The 27,591-nt window shown below is 39.6% G+C and overlaps 1 protein-coding gene across 2 annotated transcripts; it reads right to left on the reverse strand.

Annotated features, from left to right (window-relative positions):
• On the reverse strand, positions 1-27,275 carry ccdc113 (coiled-coil domain containing 113). 2 transcript variants are annotated; one of them, XM_052028422.1, is made up of 9 exons: positions 27,143-27,275; positions 22,779-22,902; positions 21,631-21,795; positions 16,154-16,309; positions 6,498-6,578; positions 5,542-5,697; positions 2,778-2,885; positions 1,484-1,639; positions 1-85 (listed from the first exon to the last, which is right to left on the reverse strand). In XM_052028422.1, the coding sequence occupies exons 1-9, from the start codon at positions 27,256-27,258 to the stop codon at positions 32-34; spliced, it is 1,116 nt and encodes a 371-aa protein (XP_051884382.1). In that variant the 5' UTR covers positions 27,259-27,275; the 3' UTR covers positions 1-31. The 2 variants fall into 2 exon arrangements, with proteins under 2 accessions (XP_051884382.1, XP_051884383.1); XM_052028423.1 differs by lacking the exon at positions 2,778-2,885.
• Between the last annotated feature and the right edge of the window lie 316 nt (positions 27,276-27,591).

A 27,591-nucleotide genomic window follows, 5' to 3' on the forward strand; every position in this document is an offset into this window, starting at 1 on the left:
TCACTCTGTATTGGTTTTGCTTATGTCTTGGTCACTGTACTTTTTTTATTTTCTCCCAGGTTTTACTGCAAGTTTTATGTGATAGCTGGAAGGCAAATTTAAATAAATTAGCACTGGTTGACCACAAATCTGTTTACAAAGTTTTGTAACTATCTGCCTCTCCTTCTGCCAACAACTTTTTATTGACTACCACTCAAATCTCTCTCATTTTAATACAGTAAAGTTGGCTGTTTGGGGTAATCTTTCACTTTTATCACTAGGATTCTGGACTTGCATTTTACATCCTGTCTATTCTACTGTTCCAGTGATATCAGTACAAAAGATAGTCCATCCATTGTAGATCATTTCTGTCTGGCAGTAGAAGTGAAAATTAAAGCATTCCTTTCTGTCCCCAAGGAATTTTCCTCCCCTTTCTGCCTCTTGTTTGTTTCATGCTCTTACTCTGCGCAACTCATGTCTTTCTGCTAATCCAAATTTATCATTTTTCAAAAGCCACAACCCCACATTCGTCAAAGAAACATTTATACAAAAACATTTCAAAGCAACTTAAATACTTTGAAGTAGACTGACTTGTTACACAGCCACATACAGCAGCGATTGTATACATAGGATGATTCAAAAAGCTGCAATGACCCTCATCCTTGCTCTCTCTGTATCTTTGCAGCCTCTTTTTTTTAACTTTCTCACCAATAACTTTACTGATGTTTTATGGTTGGCTTCACCTAGCATTAATTTGTTGAAGCATTCATTTAGTATTCATTGGCCCTTTTGAGTTTCCTACAGCATGACTGGTCATTTGGATGGCACAGAAAACAAACAAGACTAGAGGGCCTGATTAAATATTTTTTTAAGATTCTTATTCACATATGTAGCCACCATATAAATACATTTTTATTCAATTTCGTAGACATTTGATATTTTTTCACATGATTCCATGGTAAAACATACAAAGGGTACCAATAGCCATGGTAACATTTTTTCATACCTTGAGTGTTTAAATGGGATGGTTCATTTGCTTTAAAGATATATTGGTATTTCTCAGCAGAAGTCAATTCACTCTTGCACACACAGACAGAGTCCAGCTATTCTTATGGAACAAAATCCTTGGTCCTCTGGGTCTGCACTGACCATCAAGCATCCATTTATACTAATCTTACAATCCACATTCCCATTAACCCTCCTGCCTCAGATTTTGCCATTAACCTACACACTAGGAGCAATTTACAGTGGCCAATTAACCAACTAACCCACACATTTTTGGGATGTGGGGGGAAACCGGGGTACTGGGGGAATACGAAAACTTTATATATGTCCACACATTTACAGTATATACATTTACACTTGGTATCATCTCTCATGAAGAGTTACTCTTATGATATAGTTGCAATTCCATGCAACTTTTATTTCAAGGCAGTTGACAAGCCTGCAGGCTATATGCAGTCACCTTTCCCATTACTTCACCATCTCACAGAGTGACACTCACCTCTGCGACATCCACTTTGCGTTCCCAGGTTTTCACTTTTTTCTCTAAGTTGAAGCGATTCCAGGTCTCCTGCACATATTCAATTATATCTGGCACTTTGTAATTGGAAATGTCATTTCGAAATTTCTTGTTTAGCTCCTCTGCTTTCACTTTGTCCTGCAGAAAAATAAATAAATAAATAGCTTAGTAAAGACTCAATCAAACTTCAGTTTTTACAGACATTTTACTGTATTAAAGGCTGGTGCTTTTAGACATTCTTATTTTGTCAGTGGAGTGAAGCGCTAAGGAAAATATGCTTGTGACATGAGTGGGAAATGATCTGTTTGTTTTATGAATAAGCAAGGGCAGTGCCTGAGTTTGAAATATACATAATCACAAGGCTTTGTTCTGATGCTTCAAAGACTGGGAACTTTCTTCTTATCACCCAGTTCAAATATTGGTTCAATTTCTCACCAATATGCGAGTAGAAGCTAGAGCTTGCTACATTTCATGCACAGTCTGTGCTGACAGATACTTTTAGAAATAGAAGTGATAAATGTTTATGTCAAGGGAGAAGTGCAACAGCTCCCAAACCAGTGTTCTGTACCATGTAGAATTGCAATGCCCAAACTATGATTTGGTGCCTGGCATCTCTTAGCAACAGGAACACTTCTAAAGGGGGGAGGGGGAGGATGGGACAGTTTCAAATGTTTTGAAGCTTAATGCATGGGCCCAAAGCACCAGTGAATGGTAAAACAGGCCTTTTCTCCATGATCATCCTCTATTGTGGAGTTAGTGAGTTAGGAAGAAGATGGCTAGGGGATGGATTTAGGAAGCGAAATACTGGAATTGATCATTGGATAGAATATCAGAGTAAAGACTACAGTGAGTTGGGGGACAAGAACTAAAGAACTGTGGGAGGCTTAGTGAGTGCAAGTGAGGCAGAAAGTCAGATGGATGATTGGGATGAGAGCTGGAAAATGGGGTCTGGCAAAGCTGGATGGGGGAGGAGGGGGTAAGAGGGTTGAATGGGTAGGTGACATAGGAGAAGCCTGGAGGGCAGATGATAAGGAGTGGTTTGGTCAACCAGAAAATTGGTGGGAGGAGTTAAGTTGAGAAGGTAATGGGGTAAGGAACTGGGGATATCAACTGCAAGGTGGTGTTGAGCTATAACAATGAAAAGTTAAAGAAGGCACCTAACTGGGAAAAATGGATGCCTTGGACTCTCAGCTCATGCAGGGTTGAGACTATCCTGTTGTCATTTTTAAGTAAAAGCAAAGTTAGTAGTTGCTATAAAATACCCTGTATCACCTACTTCTTTCACTTCCATAGTCTCAAGTTCAATCTTCTCTAGCATTTCATGCCTTGATTTAATTTCACTGACAAGTTGTTTTGTCTCTGCCAGCATTTTCTGTAATTTCCTCTGGGGGGGAGGGGGGAGGGTGTGGGGGAGAGTGATCACAGGATTAGAAAGTGTAACAGACATTTTAACAATACTATAATTGGGTGCTATGTATCCCATTGCCAGGATTTCAGATTTTATTACTATATTTGTTTATAATCCAATACAAATCCTCAACCCAGTCATTACATCTCTGAATGAATGAATCTTACAGCTTCACCACTCTTTCCCTTCTCTAAATTTCCTTCCCCTCCTGTCAAATATTTAAAGCCTCAGCTGGTATTTCAAAAGCAATTTCCTCCCTTATTCATCTACTCTCATTTGATTCTGAATAGCTTCCAAATTTGAATCTTCAATGATAAGATTCAGCCCACAAAAATCAGGTATAGCCCCTGCTACCATACACATACCTTTATTTTGCAAGGTGGATTTCTCTCCAGCATGGTCCAACAATTTGTAAAGTCAAAGGTCCATAGTCTCTATGGATGATTCTGTTCAGAGCCAAGCATCACTGCAGACCATGAGTGAAACTGCCAATTTTCTAACAGTTACAGCTGAGTTCAGAGTGTGGGCCTATCCAATAGGAATTCAGCCTAGTGCTTGTTTTCATATTGAATAGAGCAGCCAGATTAAAGAGGTTTTAACCACCAGCTTCATACAGGAAAGAATGAAAGGAAACTCTTCTACATTACCTGGTCCTCCCTACCCAGCTCATGCCAGTAAAATGACATGAATCGATCTGAGTAAAAGAGATCCTATATGCTATTTATGAGCATCATTACTTTGAATTGTATGTGAATAAGGAATGAAGAGGGGCATGCCTCCAGTAGCAACACTAGGCATGTCTAAAAATTAATTCCCTACTTAGCAAAGCTTCAGCAAAGGGCAACTTGCATGCAAAGCAGTGAAAGCATCATGCAATAAACACCAGTCTCACACCATGCTGCAGATCAAAATCTGCAGCCCTGACTCATTAAGATGTAAATGGTGATGGACAACTAAATAGCTAATGAAAGAAGGTGACAGATAAAAATACTCATTCTCAATGATAGTGGAACCCACCTGTGGCCAAAGATAAACCTGAATCAATTGCACTCACCTTGAACCACAAGTGACAAATGGGTGATCTATCTTGGCTTCCTCTGGAGATTTTGGCAGCATAGAAATCAGATTTCACCCAAATTGTTTCATACCAATTGACAGGAAGAAGTGGCTGAAAGCATTGGATACAGGAAAGACTATGGGACTACACTCAGCAATTCAAATACAGTTACAGCACTGGCATCCACCATGTGGAAAACTGCCAATGGAGAGCATGTCCACAAAAGACAGGACTAATCAAATCCAGCTAATTACTGTACATTAGTCTACTCAAAACCATCAGCAAAGCGATGGAAGGTGTCAGCAACAGTGCTGCAAATGGCACTTACACCTAATAAATTGCTTACTAATGTTCAGTTTTGCTTTTTTCAGTCCAATTAGCCCCAGAACTCAGTGCAACCTTAGTTCAAACATAGACAAAAAGCTGAATTCCAGAGATGAGGTTTGAGCAATTCCTGTTTTACTGTGTTAGGATCAAGGAGTCATAGAGAAAACTCACCACAAGTTGACATCAACCTCATACTAAAGAAGGTGTTTGTGGTTGTGGAGATCAGTCATCTCTGTCCTAGAATATTGCTGCAGAAGTTCCTCTGGAAGGTGTCCTAAGGTCAGTCATCTTCAGTTGATTCATCAATGACTATCCATCATAAGGTCAGGAACGGGAATGATCGCTAATGATTGCACAATACTCAATAGCATTCATGGCTTCTCAGAAAATAAAGCAGTCCATACTGGCAGGGCAGCATGACCTGGACAACAATCAGGCATGGGCTGATAAGTGGCAAGTAAAATTCACGCTATACAAGTGACTTGCAATGGTCATCTACAACAAGGGAGTCTAACCACCTATCCAAGATTCAAAGACATTATCGTTGTCAAGTCCCCCACTATCAACATCCTGGGGGGGGGGGGGGTCATGATTGATCAGAAATTTAAATGAAACAGCCACATAAATATTGTGACTACAATAGCAGATCGGAAGCTGTTTATCCAGCAGTTAGTGGTTCACCTACTGACGCCGCAAAGCCTTTCCACCATCCACACTGCACGAATTAGGAGGTTGATATAATACTCCCCACTTGACTGGATGAGTGCAGCTTCAATATCTCTTAAAAGATCAGCAACATCCAGCATAATGCAGTCCACTTGACTGGCATTTTATCCAACACCATAAATATTCACTCTCAATACACCAGCACACTGGGTGCACTGTATACCATCTACAAAATGTACACCAATTATTCACCAAAGCTACTTTGACAGTTTCTTCCAAAACTACAAACTTTAAGATTCAGAAGAACAAGAGCAGTAGGGGAATTGGAACCCCACCTGCAGGTTCCTCTCCAAGTCACAGACTATTCTGACTTGGAAATATATCATTGTTCCTTCCTTATTACTGATCTAAATTGTGGAGTTCTCCAGTCAATAGAAATGGGAGTGCCTTCATCAGAAGGATTTCATGATTCAAGAAAGCAGCTCACCATCACAATCTAAAAGGCAATCAGGGATAGGTAATAAATGCTCACCTTGTCAGCAATAATCACATTCTAATAATCAATAAAAAAATCAAACTTACTTTATAGGAGTTGAGCACAATTTGCGTTTGCCCTGTCATTATTTTGAGTTGGAGGAGGTCCTGATTGTACTGCTCAATCTGCCTTAAAAACTGAGTGTTTTCAATCTTCAGCTGATGGAAGTCAACCTCACGCAGCATCTCTCCTGCCTCTTCTTTCTAGAAATAGACACAAATAATAGAAAATTATCTTTTTTTCTGATTGGTATTGTTACTTTCTACCTTTTCCCCATACCACGTGCCATTCCACAGCTGACCGACGGGACAGGCAATCTTCACTTGATTCTGCTCTGAGACTCATTTGTAAAAGATGAATCAGAGTTTAAGAAAAAAAGGATGAAATTTATGTTGCTCTTTTGGACTGGATCTTCCCATGAAAACAGGAATGAGGCTAACAGAACTCACCATGATTTACGTGCAAATCAAGATAAGTTAGTTGTGAAAATCAGAAGTTTTTGTCTAAGATACGTGAATGTTCCATGGCAATGCAAAAATGCATTTCAGTAACCAGCAAATATATTGAATGGCACAAAGCGAACTTGTTATTTAGCTACTGAATGGGGCGATGTCCCTCAGATTCAACTATCACTTTAATTTTTTAATTTACTCTGTAGCTGTACACAACACGGCTGACTCGTATCACTTTAATTTTTTAATTTACTCTGTAGCTGTACACAACATGGCTGACTCAGTTCCTTGCACAACAAGGGTCACTGTATATTGGAGTAACCCACTGCTTTTTAAAATGTAGTGAAATGTTAACTTTTTCATTGCATCACTTCATCCTTTCCAATGGAGCAATTCACTAAATATCATAAATTGAAAAGGCGATTACAGCAGTGACTTTGGGATTCAAAGAATGTATAACAAAATAGTCAATTGACACAGGGCAGCATTTCAGAGATGATGAACTCTTGACTGTGCTTCAGCCTGCCCCTCCCCCCCATCCCTTTACAAACCAGCCGGAGCTGTTGGTGCATTTTCGCCTTCAGCATCTTCCATGCATGATTCTTCAACTGCAGTTTATCGATCAGCATCTCCTGACAGAGGAGAGACAAACAATCAAGATACTGTGCAGATGAATGTGCAACAAACATCACAGTTAACACTAGTCACTATTCAGAGCATGCAAAGTGCTTACTGGAAATACTAAATACAAGGTGATCTGTGAAGATATGACCTGAGATGAAAAGACTGAACCCCAATCCAAGGCGCAAGGAACTGTGAAGTTTGAAGCTTCATCACCTAACTCTACAGATAAAAATGAAAAAAAAGCAAATTCTGAAAATGTAAAATAAAAACAGAAAGGATTAGAAATAAATAGCAAACCCTTTAATAATTACAGATAGAATAATATCTTTACAAACATCCCAGCAGGCTCATGAATTAGGAGTGGCAGCAGGTCACTCCGCCACTTGAGCCTGCTCCAACATTTTAATAAGATCACGGCTGATCCGACTGTGCATTTCTACCCCAATAACCTTTCAGTGTCTTGCTTATCAAGAATCCATATATTACTCCCTTAATAATATTCAAAGACTCTGCTTCCACTCCCCTATGAGGACGAGAGTTCCAAATATTCACAACTGACAGAACATGGGTAATCCCTTATTTTTGAAATCGAGAAGGTTGAGCAATGATTTGATAGAAATGTTAAAAATCATGAAGGATCTACACAAAGTGAATGGAGAGAAACTGTTTCCATTAGAGGAAGAGTGAAAATCCAGAATGGCACAATGGAATAGCACAAATGGCCATAAGAAGCAAATGTGAAGAATGGACAATTTTCTTTGTAATAAACCATGATGGTCTGTTCGATTGCCATGTTAAAAAATCTTGTCAGCAGACAAGAAAACCTTTGTAAAAATCAATATTGTGGACCTGAAACTCCAAATCAAAATTGGCGTTGATGCCACATCCAACAACAATGCTCCAGATGATTATCAGAAAGTACAGTAAACTAGTTGCTATCTAGAATTCACTGTGTAATTAGGAGGTGGAAGCATATTTAGTTATGACTTTCAAAATAGAATTGATATGCATGTTGTAGTCATGGAGTCATACAGCATGGAAACAGGCCTTTCAGCCCAACTGGTCCATGCCAACCGAGATGACCCATCCAAGCTAGTCCCATTTGCCAACATTTGGCCTATAACCTTCTAAACCTTTCCAATCCATGTACCTGCCTAACTGTCTTTTAAAAGTTGTTATTGTACCTACCTCAGCCACTTCCTCTGGCAGCTCATTCACATAGATAACACCCTTTGTATAAAAAAGTTGGCCCTCAAGTTCCTCTTAAATCTTTTGCCTCTCGTCTTAAATCTATGCCCTCTAGTACTTGATACCCCCAACTCTGGGGAAAAGACTGAGTGCATTCACCCTGTATATGCCCCTCATGATTTTATACCTTGATAAGACCACCACTCAATCTCCTACACTCCAAGGAATAAAGTCCTAGCCTGTTCAAAATTTCCCTATACCACTGTCCATCAACTCCTGGCAACATCCTTGTAAATCTTTTCTGCACGCTTTCCAGTTTAATAACATCCTTCCAAGAGCAGGTGTCACAAACCAGCAACAAAAGAAACACACTGAGCATGATTCAGTGTTAAAAACTATTTTATTAATCACTACTTATGATAATACGTAAAATAAAAGTAAAAATGTTAGTATGTTAGAATTCAAAAAAAATGTTAAACCTTGAACATTAACCCCAAAACTAAACTCGTCGTGTGTGTGTGTGACAAAGTCCAAAACTCCCAGTTCCTGAATGGTTCTTAAAGTTCAGTTCCGCAAGCCATAAGGTGAAACATGAGCAAGGGCTTCTTCAACAACCACCGTTGTCTGAAGATAAGATGTAGATGTAGAAAAACATAGAGAGAGTACATACGAAATCCAAATGTTCCACGATGGAACCCAAACGACACTTCAGTGTTTACTCGGTAGTGACTTCCTCACCCCGAAAAGCATCCGAACCGTGGTCGTCCACATACAAATACCTGTTTCCTTCTACAGGTCAGCAACAAAGTGAACTCCACCGGATTACTTCCAACTTCCATACATGGATTTCAGTGGCAAACACAGTTATTGTTTCTCATCCATCGATAGAGAAAACAAGCAGGCTAGTGTCTCTCTCCCTTCTCTCTCTCTCTCCTTCTTCTTCTTACTTCTTCAACAACGTCATTACGTCCTTTATCTTCTATTGACGTAAGCACGCCCCACACACACATACACACACACTCTCTATCTTAAAGGGACTTTCACTGAGTCCGTAACACCTCCCACCTAAAAAAAAATTTTCCCAAGAAAATTTTAACCGCGCATAGTTAGTAATTTTAATAATTATCATGCTACACAACTACAGACTATCAGATTAGTACAGATACATGTTTCCCATTTAACATCGGGAAAGACAATCAGCAATCACATTATCTTTGCCTTTAATGTGAGTTATCATGAGATCAAACTCTTGCAAAATTAAACTCCAGTTTAACAGCCTTCTGTTCTTGTTTTTGACTCGGCTCAGAAACACCAATGGGTTATGATCTGTATACACAGTCAATGGTTTCTGAGCGGTGCAAACATATACACTGAAATGTTGCAAGGCTAAAACAAGTGACAGTAATTCTTTCTCTATGGTGGAATAATTCTTTTGATGCTCATTAAATTTCTTTGAAAAGTAAGCTACAGGATGGTCAATATCATCAAGGTCACCCTTCTGCAACAACACAGCTCCTGCAGCTTCATCACTGGCATCTACTGCTAATGAAAATGGCTTTTCAAAGTCAGGTGATTTGAGCACAGGATGGTAGCATAAAATGGCTTTCAGCTTCTCAAATGCTTCTTGACAAGAATCTGTCCAAACAAACTTTACTCCCTTCTTCAGAAGATTAGTTAGGGGAAGAGCAATATCAGCAAAATTTTTACAAAATTTTTGATAATATCCAACCATTCCCAAAAATCTTTTAACAGTCCTCGTACCTGTGGGAATAGGGAACTCAGATATTGCTTGAACTTTTGCCTGAACAGGAGCTTGCTTGCCTTGACCTACAACATAACCAAGATACGTCACAGTGGCATGGCCAAATTCACTTTTAGCCAAGTTAACTGTAAGGTTAGCCTTGGAAAGTCTTTCAAACAACCTTTCTAACGCAGAGATGTGATCCTCCCATGTATCATTCCCAGTCACTAAGTCGTCAATGTAGGCATCTGTATGTTTTAACCCATGAATCACTGAATTAATCATTCTTTGAAATGTTGCCGGAGCATTTTTCATTCCAAATGGCAAAACATTGTATTCATACAATCCAGAAGGGGTTACAAAGGCTGAAATCTCCCTTCCTCTATCTGTTAATGGAACACACCAGTACCCTTTTAATAGGTCAATCTTTGTAAGAAATTTTGCCTTTCCCACTCTGTCTATGCAATCATCCACCCTAGGAATAGGGTAAGCATCTGACTTTGTTACAGCATTCACTTTCCTGTAATCTGTGCAAAATCTAACAGTTCCATCAGGTTTAGGTACAATAACACAGGGCGAACTCCAATTTGAAGTAGAATGTCTAATAATATCATTTTCCAACATGTATTTTATCCCTGATCAACAAGTTTACTTTTTTCCACATTCATTCGATATGGGTGTTGTTTGATTGGTTTTGCATCCCCAACATCAACATCATGGGTAATTATCGATGTTCTGTTTGGAACATCTGGGAACAGATTTTTAAATTTTAAAATTAATTCTCTCATCTGTTGTTTTTGTGAAACTTGTAAATGGTCCAACTTCGTTTCAAGGTTCTCCATGATATTTTGGTTTTTTAGTTTCGATGGAACAATATTTGGTCTAAATTGGCCTTCCTCAACATCAACATCAGGCATTCTAGAAACAACCTTTACACCATCCACCAAGGCCACAACTGAATCCCTCTCATAATAAGGTTTTAGCATGTTTACATGACAGAGTTGTGTTTTCTTGCATCTATCTGGTGTTTTGATTATATATGTTAGATCAGTCACTCGAGATTCAATAACATAGGGTCCAGAAAAACGAGATTGCAAGGGATTATTTTGGCTAGGGAAAAATACCAACACCTTTTGCCCCACTGCGAATGTCCTAGGCCGAGCACGTCTATCAAAATATGTCTTCATTCTTATCTGGCTGGTTTTCAAATTCTCTCTCGCTAGCTGGCAGACTCTCTCCAACCGAGTTTTAAATTTTTGGACATAGTCCAACAGACTCAAGTGAACTTCCTCATTAACCCATTGCTCTCTTAACAATTCTGTCAACTCAGGGTCTTTTGTCTGTTCCACCATAAACTCTTTCCTCGACAAAGACAAATCTTTAAATTCAGGCTCACTACAAGGATGTTGATCCTCCAGTGAAAACAGAAAAGTCTCAGATAAGGCATCATAATTTTCTTCCTGTTTAGGACTGTCACAGGGAACTACATCAGACTGCACCGGACCGTCTGTCTTGGCTAATTCTCTAGCTCTAGCTCGAGTCACCGCACATGATGGGTAAACATCTGGATCATTCTCAGACTCATCAATCCTTGGTTTGGTTGTTAACCGTACCACAGGATCACTTTCTCCATCTGCAAGGTCATTTCCCAATAACAAAGAAACTCCTTTCACTGGCAAACTAGGTCTTATCCCTATCTCGACTGGTCCTTCTACGAACTTTGACTTTAAAATCACCCTGTGAAAAGGGACAGACATGGTCTCACCTGTAACGCCTCGTATTAGATTTACCTCACCAGTGTCACTTTCTTCACCAAAATTTAAAACACTGTCCAGCAAGAGAGATTGACTAGCCCCAGTATCTCTAAGAATTTTCACTGGCACCTGGGGTGACTCATCATTCAGTGAAACAAAACCCTCTGATACATAAGAACGGAATTCCTGTCTCACCTCCTCCAACTCTTCCGCTTTTACCTCTTGCAAGGACTGATCTTTAACAGCATCTCCTAAACCTTTTCGATTTTTAATTGCCTGAAAGCAAGCATTGGGCACAGCTTCCTTTTTTCTTCAAAAGGGCACAATTAGATATCACGTGGCCAGGTTTCCTACAGTAATAACAAGTACGCTCAACAGGTTTCTCCAGCCTTGGCTTCTTTTCATCTTTTCCTTTTTGATTACCTCCCAATTTAATCTCCGGTTTACCTGGATTGTCTTTGTAACTCTTTTGAAAGGTTTTAGGTTGTCCCCATTTGGATTTATGGGTTAAAGCATAATCATCTGCCAACCTAGCAGTTTCTTGTAAAGTTTCCACTGCCTTTTCATTTAAATATGTTGTTAATTCAGCTGGAACACATCTTTTAAAGTCTTCCACCAGTATCAATTCTGTCAATTTATCATAATCCCCATCTACATTTTTAGCCAGGCACCATCGTTCAAAACATATTCTCTTTCCATTGGCAAATTCCATATAAGTCTGATCTGCAGATTTCCTCAAGTCTCTGAATTTTTGTCTATAAGCCTCAGGGACCAATTCATAGGCCTTCAAAATAGCTTGTTTTACCTTGGTATAATCAGCTGCATCCTCAGCAGACAAAGCAGAATAAGCTTTTTGAGCTTTACCTTTAATCACACTCTGTACCATAAGAGCCCATCCTTTCCTTGGCCAGTTTGAACTCACAGCAACCTTTTCAAAATGTTGGAAATACTGATCAACCTGATCTTCTTCAAATGGAGGGACTAATCGAACCTCCCTGCTGGCTGAAAAACCATCATCAGAATCAGATTCCAAACTCTCTCTTGCTTCATTTGTAACTCATGCTGCCTCTGTTTCTCCTTCTCCTCACTATCCAGCTCCATCCTCTTCAATTCCATCTGCTTCATTGCTAGATCAGCCTCTATCTTCATCTGAGTTATCTCTTGTTCAATCTCTAATTTCTTTTGCTCTCGTTCAGCTTCTAATTTATTTTGCTCTCGTTCAGCCTCTATCTTTGCCAGCTGCACCTGTGCCTCAGAAATTGCTATTTCACTGCCAGGAAACTGTTTTAACACTTCCTTCTCAAACACCTTCTTTTCCACATAATGGCCAGCTATCAGTCTCTGAATATCTGCCTTTCTCATAGACTGCTTTACTTCTGTAAGGTTTAGCCTTGTAGCAATCTTTATCGGATCATCCTTTTTCGCCACCTCCAATCCCTTTTGGGTTGGTGACTCCAAAAATGCCTTAATATCCATTGCTGCTGGTTTCCACACACACAAGCCAATTGAAAACAATTTATCAGACCTCCCTCAACAATCTTTGGATTGAATCCCCAACGAATCTCGTCAATCTGGGGAACGATCCCAGACAACACTCGTTAGTCTTTGGATTGGATCCCGGACGAGCCCCCAATTTTGTCACAAACCAGCAACAAAAGAAACACACTGAGCATGATTCAGTGTTAAAAACTATTTTATTAATCACTACTTATGATAATACGTAAAATAAAAGTAAAAATGTTAGTATGTTAGAATTCAAAAAAAATGTTAAACCTTGAACGTTAACCCCAAAACTAAACTCGTCGTGTGTGTGTGTGACAAAGTCCAAAACTCCCAGTTCCTGAATGGTTCTTAAAGTTCAGTTCCGCAAGCCATAAGGTGAAACATGAGCAAGGGCTTCTTCAACAACCACCGTTGTCTGAAGATAAGATGTAGATGTAGAAAAACATAGAGAGAGTACATACGAAATCCAAATGTTCCACGATGGAACCCAAACGACACTTCAGTGTTTACTCGGTAGTGACTTCCTCACTCCGAAAAGCATCCGAACCGTGGTCGTCCACATACAAATACCTGTTTCCTTCTACAGGTCAGCAACAAAGTGAACTCCACCGGATTACTTCCAACTTCCATACATGGATTTCAGTGGCAAACACAGTTATTGTTTCTCATCCATCGATAGAGAAAACAAGCAGGCTAGTGTCTCTCTCCCTTCTCTCTCTCTCTCCTTCTTCTTCTTACTTCTTCAACAACGTCATTACGTCCTTTATCTTCTATTGACGTAAGCACGCCCCACACACACATACACACACACTCTCTATCTTAAAGGGACTTTCACTGAGTCCGTAACACAGGGCAACCAAGACTGAACACAATACTGCATGTGCAGCCTCACCAGCATCCTTTACAACTGCACCATGACCAACCAACTTTTATACTCAATGCTCTGACTTATGAAGGCCAGCATGCCAGAAGCCTTCTTCACCACCCTGACTACATGTGACTCCACTTTCAGTGAACCATGTATTCAAAGGTCCCTCTGTTCTATAACACTCCCCAGGGCTCTACCATTCACTGTAAAAGTCCTACCTCAATTTGACTTTACAAAGTGCAACACCTCACACTTATCCAAATTAAACTCCATTTGCCATTCCTCAGCCCACTTACTCAGCTGATCAAGATCCCCCTGCAATTTTTGATAACCTTCTTCATTGTCCACTATACCACCTATTTTAGTGTCATCCGCAAATTTATTAACCATGCCTTATACATTTTTTTCCAAATCATTGATATAGATGACAAAAAACAATGTGCCCAGCACCGACCTCTGAGGCACATCACTAGTCACAGGTCTCCCGTCCGAGAAACAACCTTCCACCATCACCCTCTGCTTTCTAAGTGGATATGTGGATACGTATATGAAGGGGAAAAAATCCAAAGTATAGGAAAAGGGATTAGCTGGATTGCTTTTATAGTGAAAGACACTATGATGCTGGAGAAACTCAGCAGGCCAGGCAATATCCATGGAGAAAAGCAGGCGGTCAACATTTTGGGTCAGGATCCTTCCTCAGGACTGAAGATAGGAAAAGGGGAAGCCCAATATAGGCAGGTGCAGGGGAGAAGGGGAGAGCAAATCCAGCTGCTTTTCTCCACGGATGCTGCCTGGCCTGCTGAGTTCCTCCAGCATCATAGTGTTTTTCATCTAGATTCCAGCATCTGCAGTCCTTTGTTTCTCTTGCTTTTACAGTAGGCCATTTTGCCCCCTTTGGTACCATAAGAATTCAATGTTTACATGTTTTCACTTAAATGGAATGCTAAAATTTAACACAGATTCTAACGGATTCTGTGTGCATTTCTTCGAATACTTTTAACAGCGACCAACCTAGAAAATTTCTAAGAATCAATGAATACAACACTCTTACCAAAATTACTTTTGAAATACACCTTGGCAGGGTAAATTAAGTGGGTTGATTTTTAGTTTTGAGTCACTTAGAGTTACTGTCTAAACTGGGGATTTTGGATCAATCCCAATGGTCTCAGTCACTCACACTCATTTGTCAATGTCCAGTGCATCCAGGGCCACATGCATTGGCTCAAAGCAACTTGACTAGTCTCAATGCTGCCTGTCACTAAGACCTTTGGCTCTGTTTTCCAATTACATGCTAGTTATAATTGCAGTCTGCACCTAGAACCAAATGCACAGAAGGACATTCAGCCCATCGTGCCTGTGTCAGTTCTTTGAGGGAGTCCCATTCCCCTCCCTTTTCTCCATAACACTGGTATTTGTTTGAAGCAAAGTTTTCACCACCATCTCAGGCAGTGCATTCCAGATCCTAATAACCTTCTGTCTTTTTTATCAAGTATTTTAAGTCTTCTAGTTATCAACTCCATTGCCAGAGGAAGCAGTTTACTGTCACCCACTTTATGAAAACTTCTCATAATAATGAAAGCATTCCAGAGATTTTGATGTGTCAGTTACATCAGAAACCATGATAATTTGCTTATTTGCTATATTAAAATAAAAATTCTTGTCATCTCATGAATTTTCAAAACAAAATCAATATCAGCGACCTGAAACTCGAAATCAGAATTGGTATCAATACCACATACCACATCGAAGGTCAATGTGATTACCAGAAACAACTATAAGCAAACTAATGATGTGGGAAATTCATTTTTTGAAATCAACACTACTCAAATGGACTTGAGTGGAACAATAACCACAGAGACTTTAACTTGCCCCCTGCTCAATATTAATTCTTCCTTTCTTGATGTAAATCTGTTTGATGTAAACGTGATGGCATGACACCCCAGTTAAAACATGCAACCAGAATCGAGGATTCTAAATAAAAGAAGTTGTCGGCATCTCTAGAAAACAACATCAGTAATGAAGGAATGGAAGATGATAGTTCCCAATACTAGGGATCTAATCAATCCAAGGTATTGAGTTGTAGTCTACAAGTTAAGGTTATTGTTTTTCTTCCATGTATAATCACTGTAAGCTTAGTTAATCTTGAATTGAAATGTAACAATATTTCCTTCTGTAATACATCTCTCTACATTTCTTCACACTAAATTTCGTCTGCTATGCATTTGCCCATTTCACTGATCCATCTGCATCGTCTTGAAGTCTGCGACTATTACCTCACCATTTGCATATCAAAAAATGAAGGCTGAGCTGTCCAAATGGATAAAAAATATCATTTTCAGCTGATCTACAATTTTCTGACACATCTGATCATTGAAGAGTCACCCCAATCACACCACATCTTCAGAAAACTAGCCCATTGTCTCAGTCAGTGATGTCTTGCAATTTTGGGTCTACTCCCCACTAAGCTCTGGTTCTAATCATATTGGTCAATCTTGCTTTCCATAGGAGAAAGCTTGAATTATCACTCACTTTTGCGTGGATCTTGTCCTCAAAGTACTTAAAGAGTGTTTCTGGTACAATTGTGCTCTCCTTTTTGCCTTGTGAGAAAGTTGCAATATCTCGTTCAAATTCATAGACTGCTTTCTTTACTTCAGTTAGTGCACATTCAGCTTCCTCAAAGGTAGCCTAAAGGAAAACAAACACACAGAGATCTTTCTATTTTGTGAGAGATCACAAAGATAGTGACTGGAAATTTTGTGCAAGTATTTCCTCTCTGCTGCTCTACTGCCGCTCCACGGAAGCTTGGGTATGGAGAAGGAGTGGAGCCAGTTCGAAGGAAGTTTCTTTTATTTTCTTTGGGATGAGAATGTCATTGGCAAAGTCAGTACTTACTACCCATCCCTAATTGCCCTTGAGAACGTGGTAGAAACTCATCTTGAAATGTTGCAATCCTCCTGGCAAAAATGCTCCCACAGTACAGGTTCAGGAGATCTTATTGGAGTTTGAGGTGGGTAATGCAATGCATTTTCTAGATGGTATTCAGTGCACTGGTGAGGGAGGCAATGAATGTTCAGGAAGGTGGATGTAGTGCCTACCATGAGATGATAATTACCATATAATGTATTTATAATGGGATGAGTGAGACTTGGGACAGATCTTGCTGCGCATGATTCTCCCCACCTCCTCATTCACCCACAGACATATCTTCCCAGTCCGGATACTGAGGCCACTACCTTGCCATCCAGAAGCATCTCAGACTCCAGTGGCATGGTCTAGATGGCAGCAAAGTGTCTGGCAGCCTTGTGAGGAGGTCTGCACATAAAACTGTCCTGAAAACTGGCAAAGTAACTCCAGTAGATTTGCTGGTGACATTTAGAGACACTTAAAAGCTATTAAAATAGAAGTAAACAACTTTAAAAATGTATTAAATATTTAAATAGTAAAAAATAACTTATGTAAAATATCTAAAGCACCCACTAAAAATTAAAACCGTTACAAAAAAAATTGACACTTACCTTTGCCTCTAATTTACAGTCCTTTGAAATCAGTGGGGTCTTGATCCTGCATCAGGTCAAACCTGAGAGGTGATTCCATAGGGTTGTGTTGAGGAATGTAAATATGACTGGTCTCCATGTGGAGTCCAGCAGTGTGAACCAATCTCTGAGTAAATCTGAGACATCCACTTTTGCGCAGAGCTCCCACATTAACTATCATTAAAAAGACTAAATGTCAGCAGTTCTGTTGAGTAACACTAGCATTACCTGGCAAGATCTGGCCCATTCTTTCTCCAAAGAACCAGTGGGAACAATAAGAATAATTTGACAAATCAAGCGCCAGCTTTTTAATAAGGTGCTATCATGGCCATCTTTTGAAAAGAGATGGATAAAGCAGGGTAAACATACATTGGTCAAATTTGGCACAGGAAGATTATCTTCATTACCAGAGCCAGAGAAAAGACTTGATGTACCAGGCAGGGAAGGCAACTCTGTACTTCATGGAAAATTATAAAATGACTTGATTTTGGGTGATAGCTTAAAATGTGGTGAATCAACACCCCATTTATTGCTCTCTTGATTTTTATTTTGCTTGACATATTCTTCCTTAAGGCAATGTAGAGTGGTGATACTGGGAGAATTTTGGATAATATTAGTAGAAAGGAAGAAGAGGAATTTCTGAAATGTGTTCAGGACATCTTCCTTGACCGGTGTGTTCTCAGTCTAACTAAGAAACAGACATTGCTGAATCTGGTGTTGGGGAATAAGGGTGGGCCAAGTGGACCAAGCAACTGTGGAGAAACACCTGGGAAAGAATGAACATTATATTCATAAGGTTTAGATTAGTAATAGAGAAGAGAAAGGAACAAACTAAAGTAGAACTTCTAAACGGGAAGGGGGCAAACTTAAACAGGTTGAGAACGGGTCTAGCCAGAGTAAAACAGAAACAAAAATTGACAGGAAAATCTGTAATGGAACAATGGGAAATCTTTAAGGAAAATGTTCAGGTCTTGGGAACCAAAGCCAGTTTTCCTTGAATGATAAGGCAGAAAGAGAAAATGATGAAATTTAAAAAAAGGAGGATGTATGATGTAGGTCAGGCGAATTTTTCAAGCAAGAACAAATAAACATGCAAGGAGCAGGAGTAAGCCATTCACCCCCTCAAGCTTGCTCTGCATTTCATAAGATCATGGCTGATCTGATCTTAACCACAACTCTGTATTCACACCTATCATCACTAACTTTTCATTCTCTACAAAAGTATCAAGAACTCATCTACCTTTGCCTTAAAAATTTTCAAAAATTCTGCTTCTGTCATTCTTTGAGGAAAAGAATTCCAAAAGAACTAATTTACTGGGCGGGAAGTGGAAAATAAGATTGACAGACAGAGAGTATGAAAGTAGAATGACAATTAACGTACAAGGGAGCACAAAGATGTTTTACCAACATATAAATAGTAAGCGAGTAGCAAGAGTTGGTGTGAGGCATATTAGCAACATAAAAAGTAATATATGCCTAGAGGTACAAAGTAAGTCTAGAATACTTAATAAGTACTTTATTTTGGTTTTTATTAAGGGAAATGATGCTGACTAAATATTGGTAGAAGCTGAGATGCCAGAAGTAATTGATGGGGTGAAAATGGCTAAACAGACTGTGCTGGAAAGTCTGGCTATATTTGGAGTGGATATGCTACCCAGTCTGGATAGATGGCATCCCAGGTTGTGAAGGGAAGTTTGGGTGGATATAGCAAAACGGCTTGCCATAATCTTACGATCTTCCCTCCACATAGGGAGTGCTAGAAGTTTTGGAAGTAGTAAGTGTCATTAAAAACTTAACAGTTAGCATAACATTGATCATGGGGAAGGTTTGAGAAACAAATAAGTTATATCTTTTTCTCCAACAATCCCAAATAGTGCAGTCAAAGGATTAAGTTTAAAATTTATTTTAAAAAGTACAGAAAAAGTATGAAAGACTTCTGTCCAATATTTTTAAAGACTCTGGCACGTCCAAAACATGTGAATTAAGGAAGGCACTCTGTTATTGCATTTATCACAGTAAGGAGAGATATCAGAATAAAAACGGGATAGTTTATCTTTAGACAAGTGAGCTCTATGGACCACTTTAAATTGAAGGAGAGAATGACGAGCACATAATGATGAAGTATTAACCAACTTGAAAATTTCATTCCAAGTTTCCTCGGAAATTGACATCAAGATATAACTTTGAAGGCTTCTGATTTACATATTCTGGCTTTTATTTCTCTTACAGCCAGGAGAGCAGTATTGCTTAAGTGGAAGGAAGCTACTCCGCCTACGCATATTCAATGGTAGCGGGACGTTATGTCATATTTGAACCTAGAGAAGATTCGCTGTTCAGTTTTTGAATCTAACCTAGACTTTCAAACCCTGTGGGGACCCTTTTTGAATTAATTTCAAAATCTTTGATTTGGGGACTAAAATGCAGATATTGGCTGACACTGTTACGTTTTCTTAAGGTTTTTCCTTGCTGTTTCTTCTATCTAACAGCTTCGGGTTTTGGTAGTGGGGGTAGATTTTTTTTTGTAATAAAATATTTCAATTTTTTTTCTTCCTTTATTAACTAACTACTATATGTGATTATTGATTTAGAGTATTGTAATCCTAAGTATGATTTAACACAATGTATTCAGTAGTATTTTTGCTCTCTTTCTTGATGCATGTACTCTATTTTTTTTCATGGATTGAATAAAAATATTGTAAAGAGAAACAAATAAGAAATATTAATAAGCATTTGGAGAGGTTTGAATTAATTGAGGAGAAAGAACACAAATTTGTAAAAGACAGATTTTGTTTAACTAACTTAATTGAATTTTCAATGAACAGAGAAGTCTGAGGAAGGGATGTTACCTATATGGATTTTAGGAAAGCATCTCATAACGTTCCACATAAAGGACTGTTTTACAAAACAGAGGCTCATAGAAGGGTCACTGTCAGCTTGAATTAAAAAATTGGCTAAAGAACAGAAAATAGTAACTTGTGGCAAATTGTTATTCTTCAGACTGGAGGAAAGAAGGCTCATTTTTAAAAACATTTTATACATATATGAATGACTTGGATATCAGATTCCAGTGTAAAGTTTTAAAAATTGCTTGATATCAAACTTAGAGACATGGTAAACAGTAAGTACTAATCAACTGCAACTGGAGAAAGGCTAGTGAAATGGCAGACAAATGATAGATTAAATTTAATGCACAGAAGTATGAGGGGATGTTTTTTGCCAAAAGGGATGGAAAGAGGCAATGTAGAATTGTTGGCGTAGATGCAAGACATGTGCAGGAATAGAGAATCCTGGGAATTCATGTGTGTAGATCTTCGACATGGCAAGGCATATTGAAAGAAAAGTTAGCAAAGCAGATGGAATCTTGGGCCTCATAAATAGAAGTACTGATTACACAAAAGTAGAGTTATGCTGAATCTTCATAAATCTCTGATTAGGCAATAACAGGAGTATTTTATTCAGTATGGTTCAGAACTTTTTAGGAAGGATTTGAAGGTCCTTGAGAGACTGCAGAGGAGGTTTACCAGAATGGTTCCTGGAATGAGGGATTTTAGCTGCAAGGCTAGATTGGAAAAGTTGCCTCAATATAACTGGAATGGTATTGCAGCACCTACAACTTTATAGCTTCAGAAAACTATGTTGCAAATATACCAGGGAATGTTGACATCTCAAACATGAACTCACAATTTCATTTCTGGTCAAAGACAGTCACTAGTGACATCTCAAACATGAACTCACAATTTCATTTCTGGTCAAAGACAGTCACTAGTCTTATGTGATGTTTATGTAAAAAACATTACTGCAAGCTTTTTGGAGCAAAGGAGTTGGAGGAGAGATTTGATTGAGCTATGAAATTATGGCAGACTCAGATAAGGCTGTTCCCATGGTACAAGGAGAAGGGGACACAGGTTTAAGAATTTGGGCTTGAGATACAGTTTAGAAAGTGAGAAAGGACATTCTGTAAGTAATTAGTAATGGCTTTAAATTCACAGGCTATGAAGGTGGTTGAAGTGGCTTTCGAAAAGAAATTGTGTAAGAACTTGAAGGGAACTTGGAGATCACAGGGATGGAATAGAGGAATGGGGCTGACAGGTTTTTCTTCGAAGAGCCAGTATGGACTCAAAGGGCCAAATGGCCTTCTCTTATCCTGTAATTACTATGACTCATTGCATAATGATAATAACTGACATTGTAATCAGAATGTTTCTCATTCCATCAACCAGCCATACCCACTGGATTATGGATATTATCATTTCTATTACATAGAATTCTAGAAATATTACAGAGGCCTTGGAATTACATTCCACAATTCCACCTATTTTTATGAAAATCACAAACCAATAACTGGTTCAGCAATGGCAGCCTTCCATTTAAAGAAGTATGAATATCCAAAATTAATACTAACTGCCTGCAGTATCTAGTCAGAGTCATCACCAATGTCTATATAATAACTGGGTGGCCATTGTTGCCCCTTACCTGTAAATTCCGAATTGTGTGGTTTGAATCCTGCCTCAGCTTTGCTAACACCTCTTTTGTTTCCTCCAGTTCTCTATAAGCGATATTGCACTTTTGCTCTGCTGTTAGGTTCAAAAGGCGTTCGACTGTTGCAGTGCGAGACCTAGATCGATGCCGTGAACGGCCCTACAAAATTCATCAAACACCAAAAAAAGTCATTTTGAGTTCTGAACATTACAATAAAACACATGATCACTGTTTTCTCCAAGCCCTCTTGAACAGTGTTCTCTGCAGCATACCTCTAGCTAAGAAGACTGCAGGTTGACTTCGCCCAGGCTTCAATAATCTGTAAACTGAGATGCTATATAAAAGCGTCTTGATCTCGTTCCCTACCTCTCACTGCGGAAACTCTTCCTTGGTGTTAGTTCATTATTGCCCTCTGTGAACTCATCATAACTGGAATGGAATTGCAGACACAAACCACTCCACAGATTCAGAAACTATGTTGCAAATGCATCAATGACTGTTGGCAACTCAAACCTCAATTGGCAAGTTCATTTGCAGTCAATGACAGTCACTAATCTCATGTGATTTTTTTTAAAAAAATCCATTATTATAGTGGAAAAGATACCAGGAGGAGAGAAAGAGTAATTTTTCAAATACATAACTATTATCAAGAGCTGGCTTGTACGCCAGAATACCATTAGCAGTGGACAGTAAGTTAGGTTCTTTGCTGCCATTCTTGTGTCAACCCCATCTGCCCTTCAAGCAGAACTGGGATTTAAATCCTCATCCCTGCTTAAGTTTAACTATTCATATAATTTTTTTTAAAGTTGTGAAATACAACTGATCTGAGTGGAGCCCAGCTTCCTTGTACTCCTTAATATCATTGAGTGTTGGCTTCTGTTGGACCCATTGTTTGCTAGTCCTGATCCAATTTAATCCCTTTGCAGAAGAATAACTTTATAGCCCTAAAGCCAATCTCTTTTCCTTAATCACCAGAAGGTATGATTCTTTTAACAAAATAAAGGCAATGGTCAGATACCACTATGACACAGGGATCCTAAATAGAATTTTAAAATCTTGAAGGATATTTTAGATCCCTTTCATTCACACTCTAAGCATCAGAAACTTTCAAGGAAGTATTAATGATGTGGCTTGATTACAACCTGTGCTGCTTGTGTATGTTCTGGTGTCACAACTTGAAGTTGTTGGACTTCTTCCTTAGGAACCATACGTTCACAGTACTTGTCAAGCATAGCAGTTTCTCTCTGCATGGCTGCATTGGAAGCACTGAGTTAAAGAGAAAAAAATCACTGTTGTTCACAGATGGACAATTTCTTATAAATTATTACACAGCTAATTCCAAGAAGTCTAGACTGCTCAAGTATAAATAAAACAACACTCACAGTTAATTATGTGTTTAAAATGGAAAGAGTTGACAGGATGTATGCAAAAGTGTAAGATTTCTACCAAATTATTGATAATGTTAGACACAAGAGACTGCAGATTCTGGAATCTGGAGCAAAAAACAAAATGCTGAAGGAACTCAGCGAGTCAGGTAGCATCTGTGGAGGGAAATGGACAGTCGGTGTTTCAGGTCAAGACCCTTCATCTAGACTCAACCCGAAATGTCAACAACTTCTTTCCTCCCACAGATGCTGCTTGACCTGCTGAGTTCCTCCAGCAGATTGTTTGCTGCTTCAGATTCCAGCATCTGTAGTCTCTTGTATCTCCAAACTCACTCAGGAGTTCAATGGGCTTATCAGTCATCACTGAGTGGTTACTACTGGTCAGTGTGGGTTGGTAGGCAGATATCGCCTTGAGAAAATTGGTCCATTATATTCCAAATGCCATTTACTTTAACCTTTTTCTATCACTTTGTAGATCTTTTGCGTCTTCCTCAGAGCCCATCTTCCCACCTGATTTTGTATCATCAGTGAACTTGGATACATTACATGCTGCCTGCTTATTAACACAGACTGTGAAAAGATGAGGACCCAGTGATCCCAGTGGTACTTCGCTAGTAAAATCTGCCAATCTGTAAAACAGTTTATTCCTAATCTTTGTTTCCTGCCCTTAAGTCATCCATCCATACAAGTGAGTTGCCTTCATGCACAGCAAGATCATATGCACCCAGCATTGGTTGTGATTAGAGAGCAGGGGAATCTCATGATTCTCCACACTGCTTCATGACTTTTCATGGCCTGTCTATAAACAGTGAATTTGGTATTTTGTATTTGCTTCCTGGACAGGAATCTCTGTATCTGCTTCTTCCCTCCTTCCACAACTGAGAAAAGAAATAAACATTCTAATTACCGTTAACAAAATACAGGTGATAATTATAATGAAACTCAACTTTGAAAAAACTACAATTAAAATAAAGAAAGAACATTTTCTCTTTCCCTCTACTTCTGTCATTGCCTGATATCAATTATAATAATCAAATTTTCTGTCAAAGTTGATGTTTCTGGACAATAATTAGAGATTTTTTTTGAAACTCAACCAAATTTCAAAGAAATATACAATCTGGCCCAGGGAAAAGTAGAGCGGGTTGAAGGGTGGCAAGTTGCGATACACGAACACTACTGTAAACGGAGAATGGCACTGCCTTCTATTCCAATGTACTGTCTCATCACTTGCCATCCTGTCCCCACTACACTGAGCTATCAAAGTCACTTTTATGGGCGAGACAGACTGTACAACTCCTTGATTCTGCTTTGACATGTAATTCAACCTTAACTGATCTACATCTAAACTTTGGTTGCCAGTCCAGATTTCAATCCTCTGATATCTTTATCTTAGGAAAAAACTATCTCAGTTGTTAAAGCTTCAGCTGTCCCAGAATACACAGTTTTTTAGGGAAGGAGAATTCCAGATTTCCTTCTTTGTGTAAAAAGAGGAGACCAATTTCTCTCAACTCTTGCTTATTCTTCTGTTTTCTTGCCAACTTAATCATACCACTATTCACTCATTAACTGGTCAAATTGCTTGTGTTATAAGGCTCGTGAATGGACCTTTTGATCTCTCAGTATACCTCATCATGGCCCTTGCACTTTATTTGTCTACCTGCACCGCACTTTCTCTGTAGCTGTAACACTATATTCTGCATTCTGTTGTTTCTTCCTTTTTGTAAAACCAATTACCAATTTCTTAATATGGATCCTGCATTTGCTTATATAATAAGCGTCTCTATACTTTGAAGCAATACATTGTGTTGCAGATTTATCTGACAAACTGATGAGGTCTTTTATAGATATAATATTTTAACTCCTTATTCAATGTTCCTCATCTTGGCAGGATCACCTACTATAACCCTCAATCATTTATCTGTGACTTCCTGGAAAAAGCATATTATTTAAATAGTGAGAAATTACAGACCTCTGAGATGGAGAGGGATCTGGGTGGCCTTGATCATGATTTACAAAAGGCTAGTATTCATGTTCAACAAGTAATTAGGAAAACAAACTGAATGACATTGATTATTGCTAGGGGAACTGAATACAAAAGTAGGGAGCTTGTGGTTCAGTTATTGGGCATTGGTGACACCACATCTGGTGTACTGTGTACAATTTGGACTCCTTAGTGCATTGGAAGCAGTTCAGCAAAGGTTTAGTGGACTAACACCCAGAATTCATGGTGGACAGAAGAGGCTCATATCCACTGGAGTCTAGAAGAGGGAAAGGTGACGATTCAAATATGCAAGATTCTGAGGGCTTTAACAGAGTATACGTGAAGAGGATTTTCCTCTTGTGAGAGAATCTAGAACTGGGATTCACTGTTTAAAAATAAGGGGTTGCCTGTTTGAGAGAGAGAGATGAAACTTTATTTTCTCAGAGTGATGTAAATCTTTGAAATGCTTCCTCAAAGGGAGGAGGAAGCAGAAGTCTTTGAATATTTTTATGAGACAGAAACTTGTTAAGCAAGGAGTGAAAGGTTACTTTGGGTAGGTGGTTGAGGTAACAATCACATTAGCCACAATCTTATTGAATGGCAGAGCAAGCTGAAAGACTGAGTGGCCATCTCCGCTCCTAATTTGTATGTTCATATATAATATATTCTGATAGTTAACAACTTGGAAAAATGCATTTTCCGGAAGTATTCTGCAATGTTTAGGAAGTCAGCTAACATCTGTATAATCCCCACATCCTTGCTGCCTGACCTGCCACCTGTCCCCATCATTTTCTGATTTATTTCACATGTCTCAATTCCCCTAGTGCCAGCTTGATGTCTGTCTGAGGCTGGATGTAGACTGCAGTCAGGGTGACACCAGAGAACTCCCTCAGTAGATAGAATGGTCGGCACTTAACCACCAGACGTTCCAGGTTGAGGGAGCAGGAATGGAACAAGACCACCTCGTCTGAGCACCACAAGTTTATCAGGAAGCAGATGTCACTGCCTCTTCCTTTTCCTGACACTGCTGTCCAGTCCTCATGATGGATGGAGAAACCCTTGGGCTGGATCACCATGTCCAGGAAGTTGGGAGGAAGCTATGTCCCTGTGAAGCAGAGTACACAGCAGTCCCTCATATCCTTCTGATACAGGTCTTTGCTCCTAGGTTTTCTGTCTTGTTCTCCAGCAATTGTACCTTGGCCAGAAGGATGCCAGGAAGTTTGGGGAGGGGGGGGGTCTCATGCCCATGCTTCAGTCTTACCTGGAGGCCTCCCCAATGCTTCCAGGTGCTGTACTTGCATTCTGAGAGGTCAGGTCTGACGGGTCCGTTGGGCAATCGTAAGTTCTCTAATGCATTTAAATGACTGAAAAGCACGTTTGTTACTGCAGTAGTTCTGCTGCAGGTTTCAGTTTTAAAAGGTCAGAACATGAATATAAAAGTGTTCTCCTGCATGCTGCCTGCAAAATATCCCTCTCTGACGCCATTTCTTTTCCCAGTTATTAATCCGGTAAACTTTCCCTGAAGAGGAGATTTACAAGGATGCTGCCTGGATTGGGGAGCATGCCTTATGAAAAGAGGTTGAAGGAACTCAGCCTTTTCTCCTTGGAGCGAAGGAGGATGAGGGGGGACCTGATAGAGGTGTATAAGATGATGAGAGGCATTGATCATGTGGATAGTCAGATGCTTTTTCCCAGGGCTGAAATGGTTGCCACAAGAGGACATAGGTTTAAGGTGCTGGGGAGTAGGTATAGAGGAGATATCAGGGGTAAGTTTTTGACTCAGAGAGTGGTGAGTGCATGGAATGGGCTGCTAGCAATGGTGGTGGAGGCGGATAAGATAGGGTCTTTTAAGAGACTTTTGGATAGCTACATGGAGCTGAGAAAAATAGAGGGCCATGGGTAAGCCTAGTAATTTCTAAGGTAGGGACATGTTCGGCACAGCTTTGTGGGCCGAAGGGCCTGAATTGTGCTGTAGGTTTTCTATGTTCTATGTCCTGTATCTGGAGGACGTCCAGTGGACCTGCACCGAGAGAGGGGCGCCAGCAGGGCGGCGCCAGAATAGCGCAAGGCCTCGGCGTGAATGATCGGACTTAATGCTTTAATGCTAAGTTTCAAGCCGCCGGAAAAAGCGCGCTGCTACCTGATTTCATCCAGTAACGTCTGGAGCTCCTCGTCGGTCATCTTCTGAACACTTTGGCCCTTGTGGAGATTCACAGTCACCATAATGGAATCGTCCATGCCCACTGCTTCCTCCATGCTTACCAGGAGCTGCAGTGTTTACAGCCGTTGCCTCGGAAACCACCCGGCGCTAACTGCGCAGGCGCAAACGGACTGAATCCCGCCAATGAGCAGGCAGGTGCAGGAGTGAAGCTTTGCTGGCGAGACGGTGCTGCTGTCACTTGACGAGCGGTAGTGCCCTCACCTCATGCTATGTCGCTGGTTCAGCAGCAAAATCAGTAATTCAGTGAATTGATATTGCGCTTCACGATTATTTCTAAAATTAGTGGGAAAGATACCAGTCGATTGGAAAGAATGCTTTGCATATGGGGGCAGTCACATTACATGACCCCCAGGTTGATCCACGTGCTT

Source organism: Pristis pectinata, chromosome 13 (assembly GCF_009764475.1).
Source record: "Pristis pectinata isolate sPriPec2 chromosome 13, sPriPec2.1.pri, whole genome shotgun sequence".
NCBI lineage: Eukaryota > Metazoa > Chordata > Chondrichthyes > Rhinopristiformes > Pristidae > Pristis > Pristis pectinata.

What these genes read in the sequence shown, in the direction of transcription:
- ccdc113 (XM_052028422.1), bottom strand. Translation starts at nt 27,258, where the DNA reads ATGGAGGAAGCAGTGGGCATGGACGATTCCATTATGGTGACTGTGAAT. An exon ending in AACATACACAAGCAGCACAG is followed by an intron (nt 21,796 to 22,778) that starts GTTGTAATCAAG and finishes TGAATTTTGTAG; the next exon opens with GGCCGTTCACGGCATCGATC. An exon ending in TGCACCAACAGCTCCGGCTG is followed by an intron (nt 5,698 to 6,497) that starts GTTTGTAAAGGG and finishes GTCTATTTCTAG; the next exon opens with AAAGAAGAGGCAGGAGAGAT.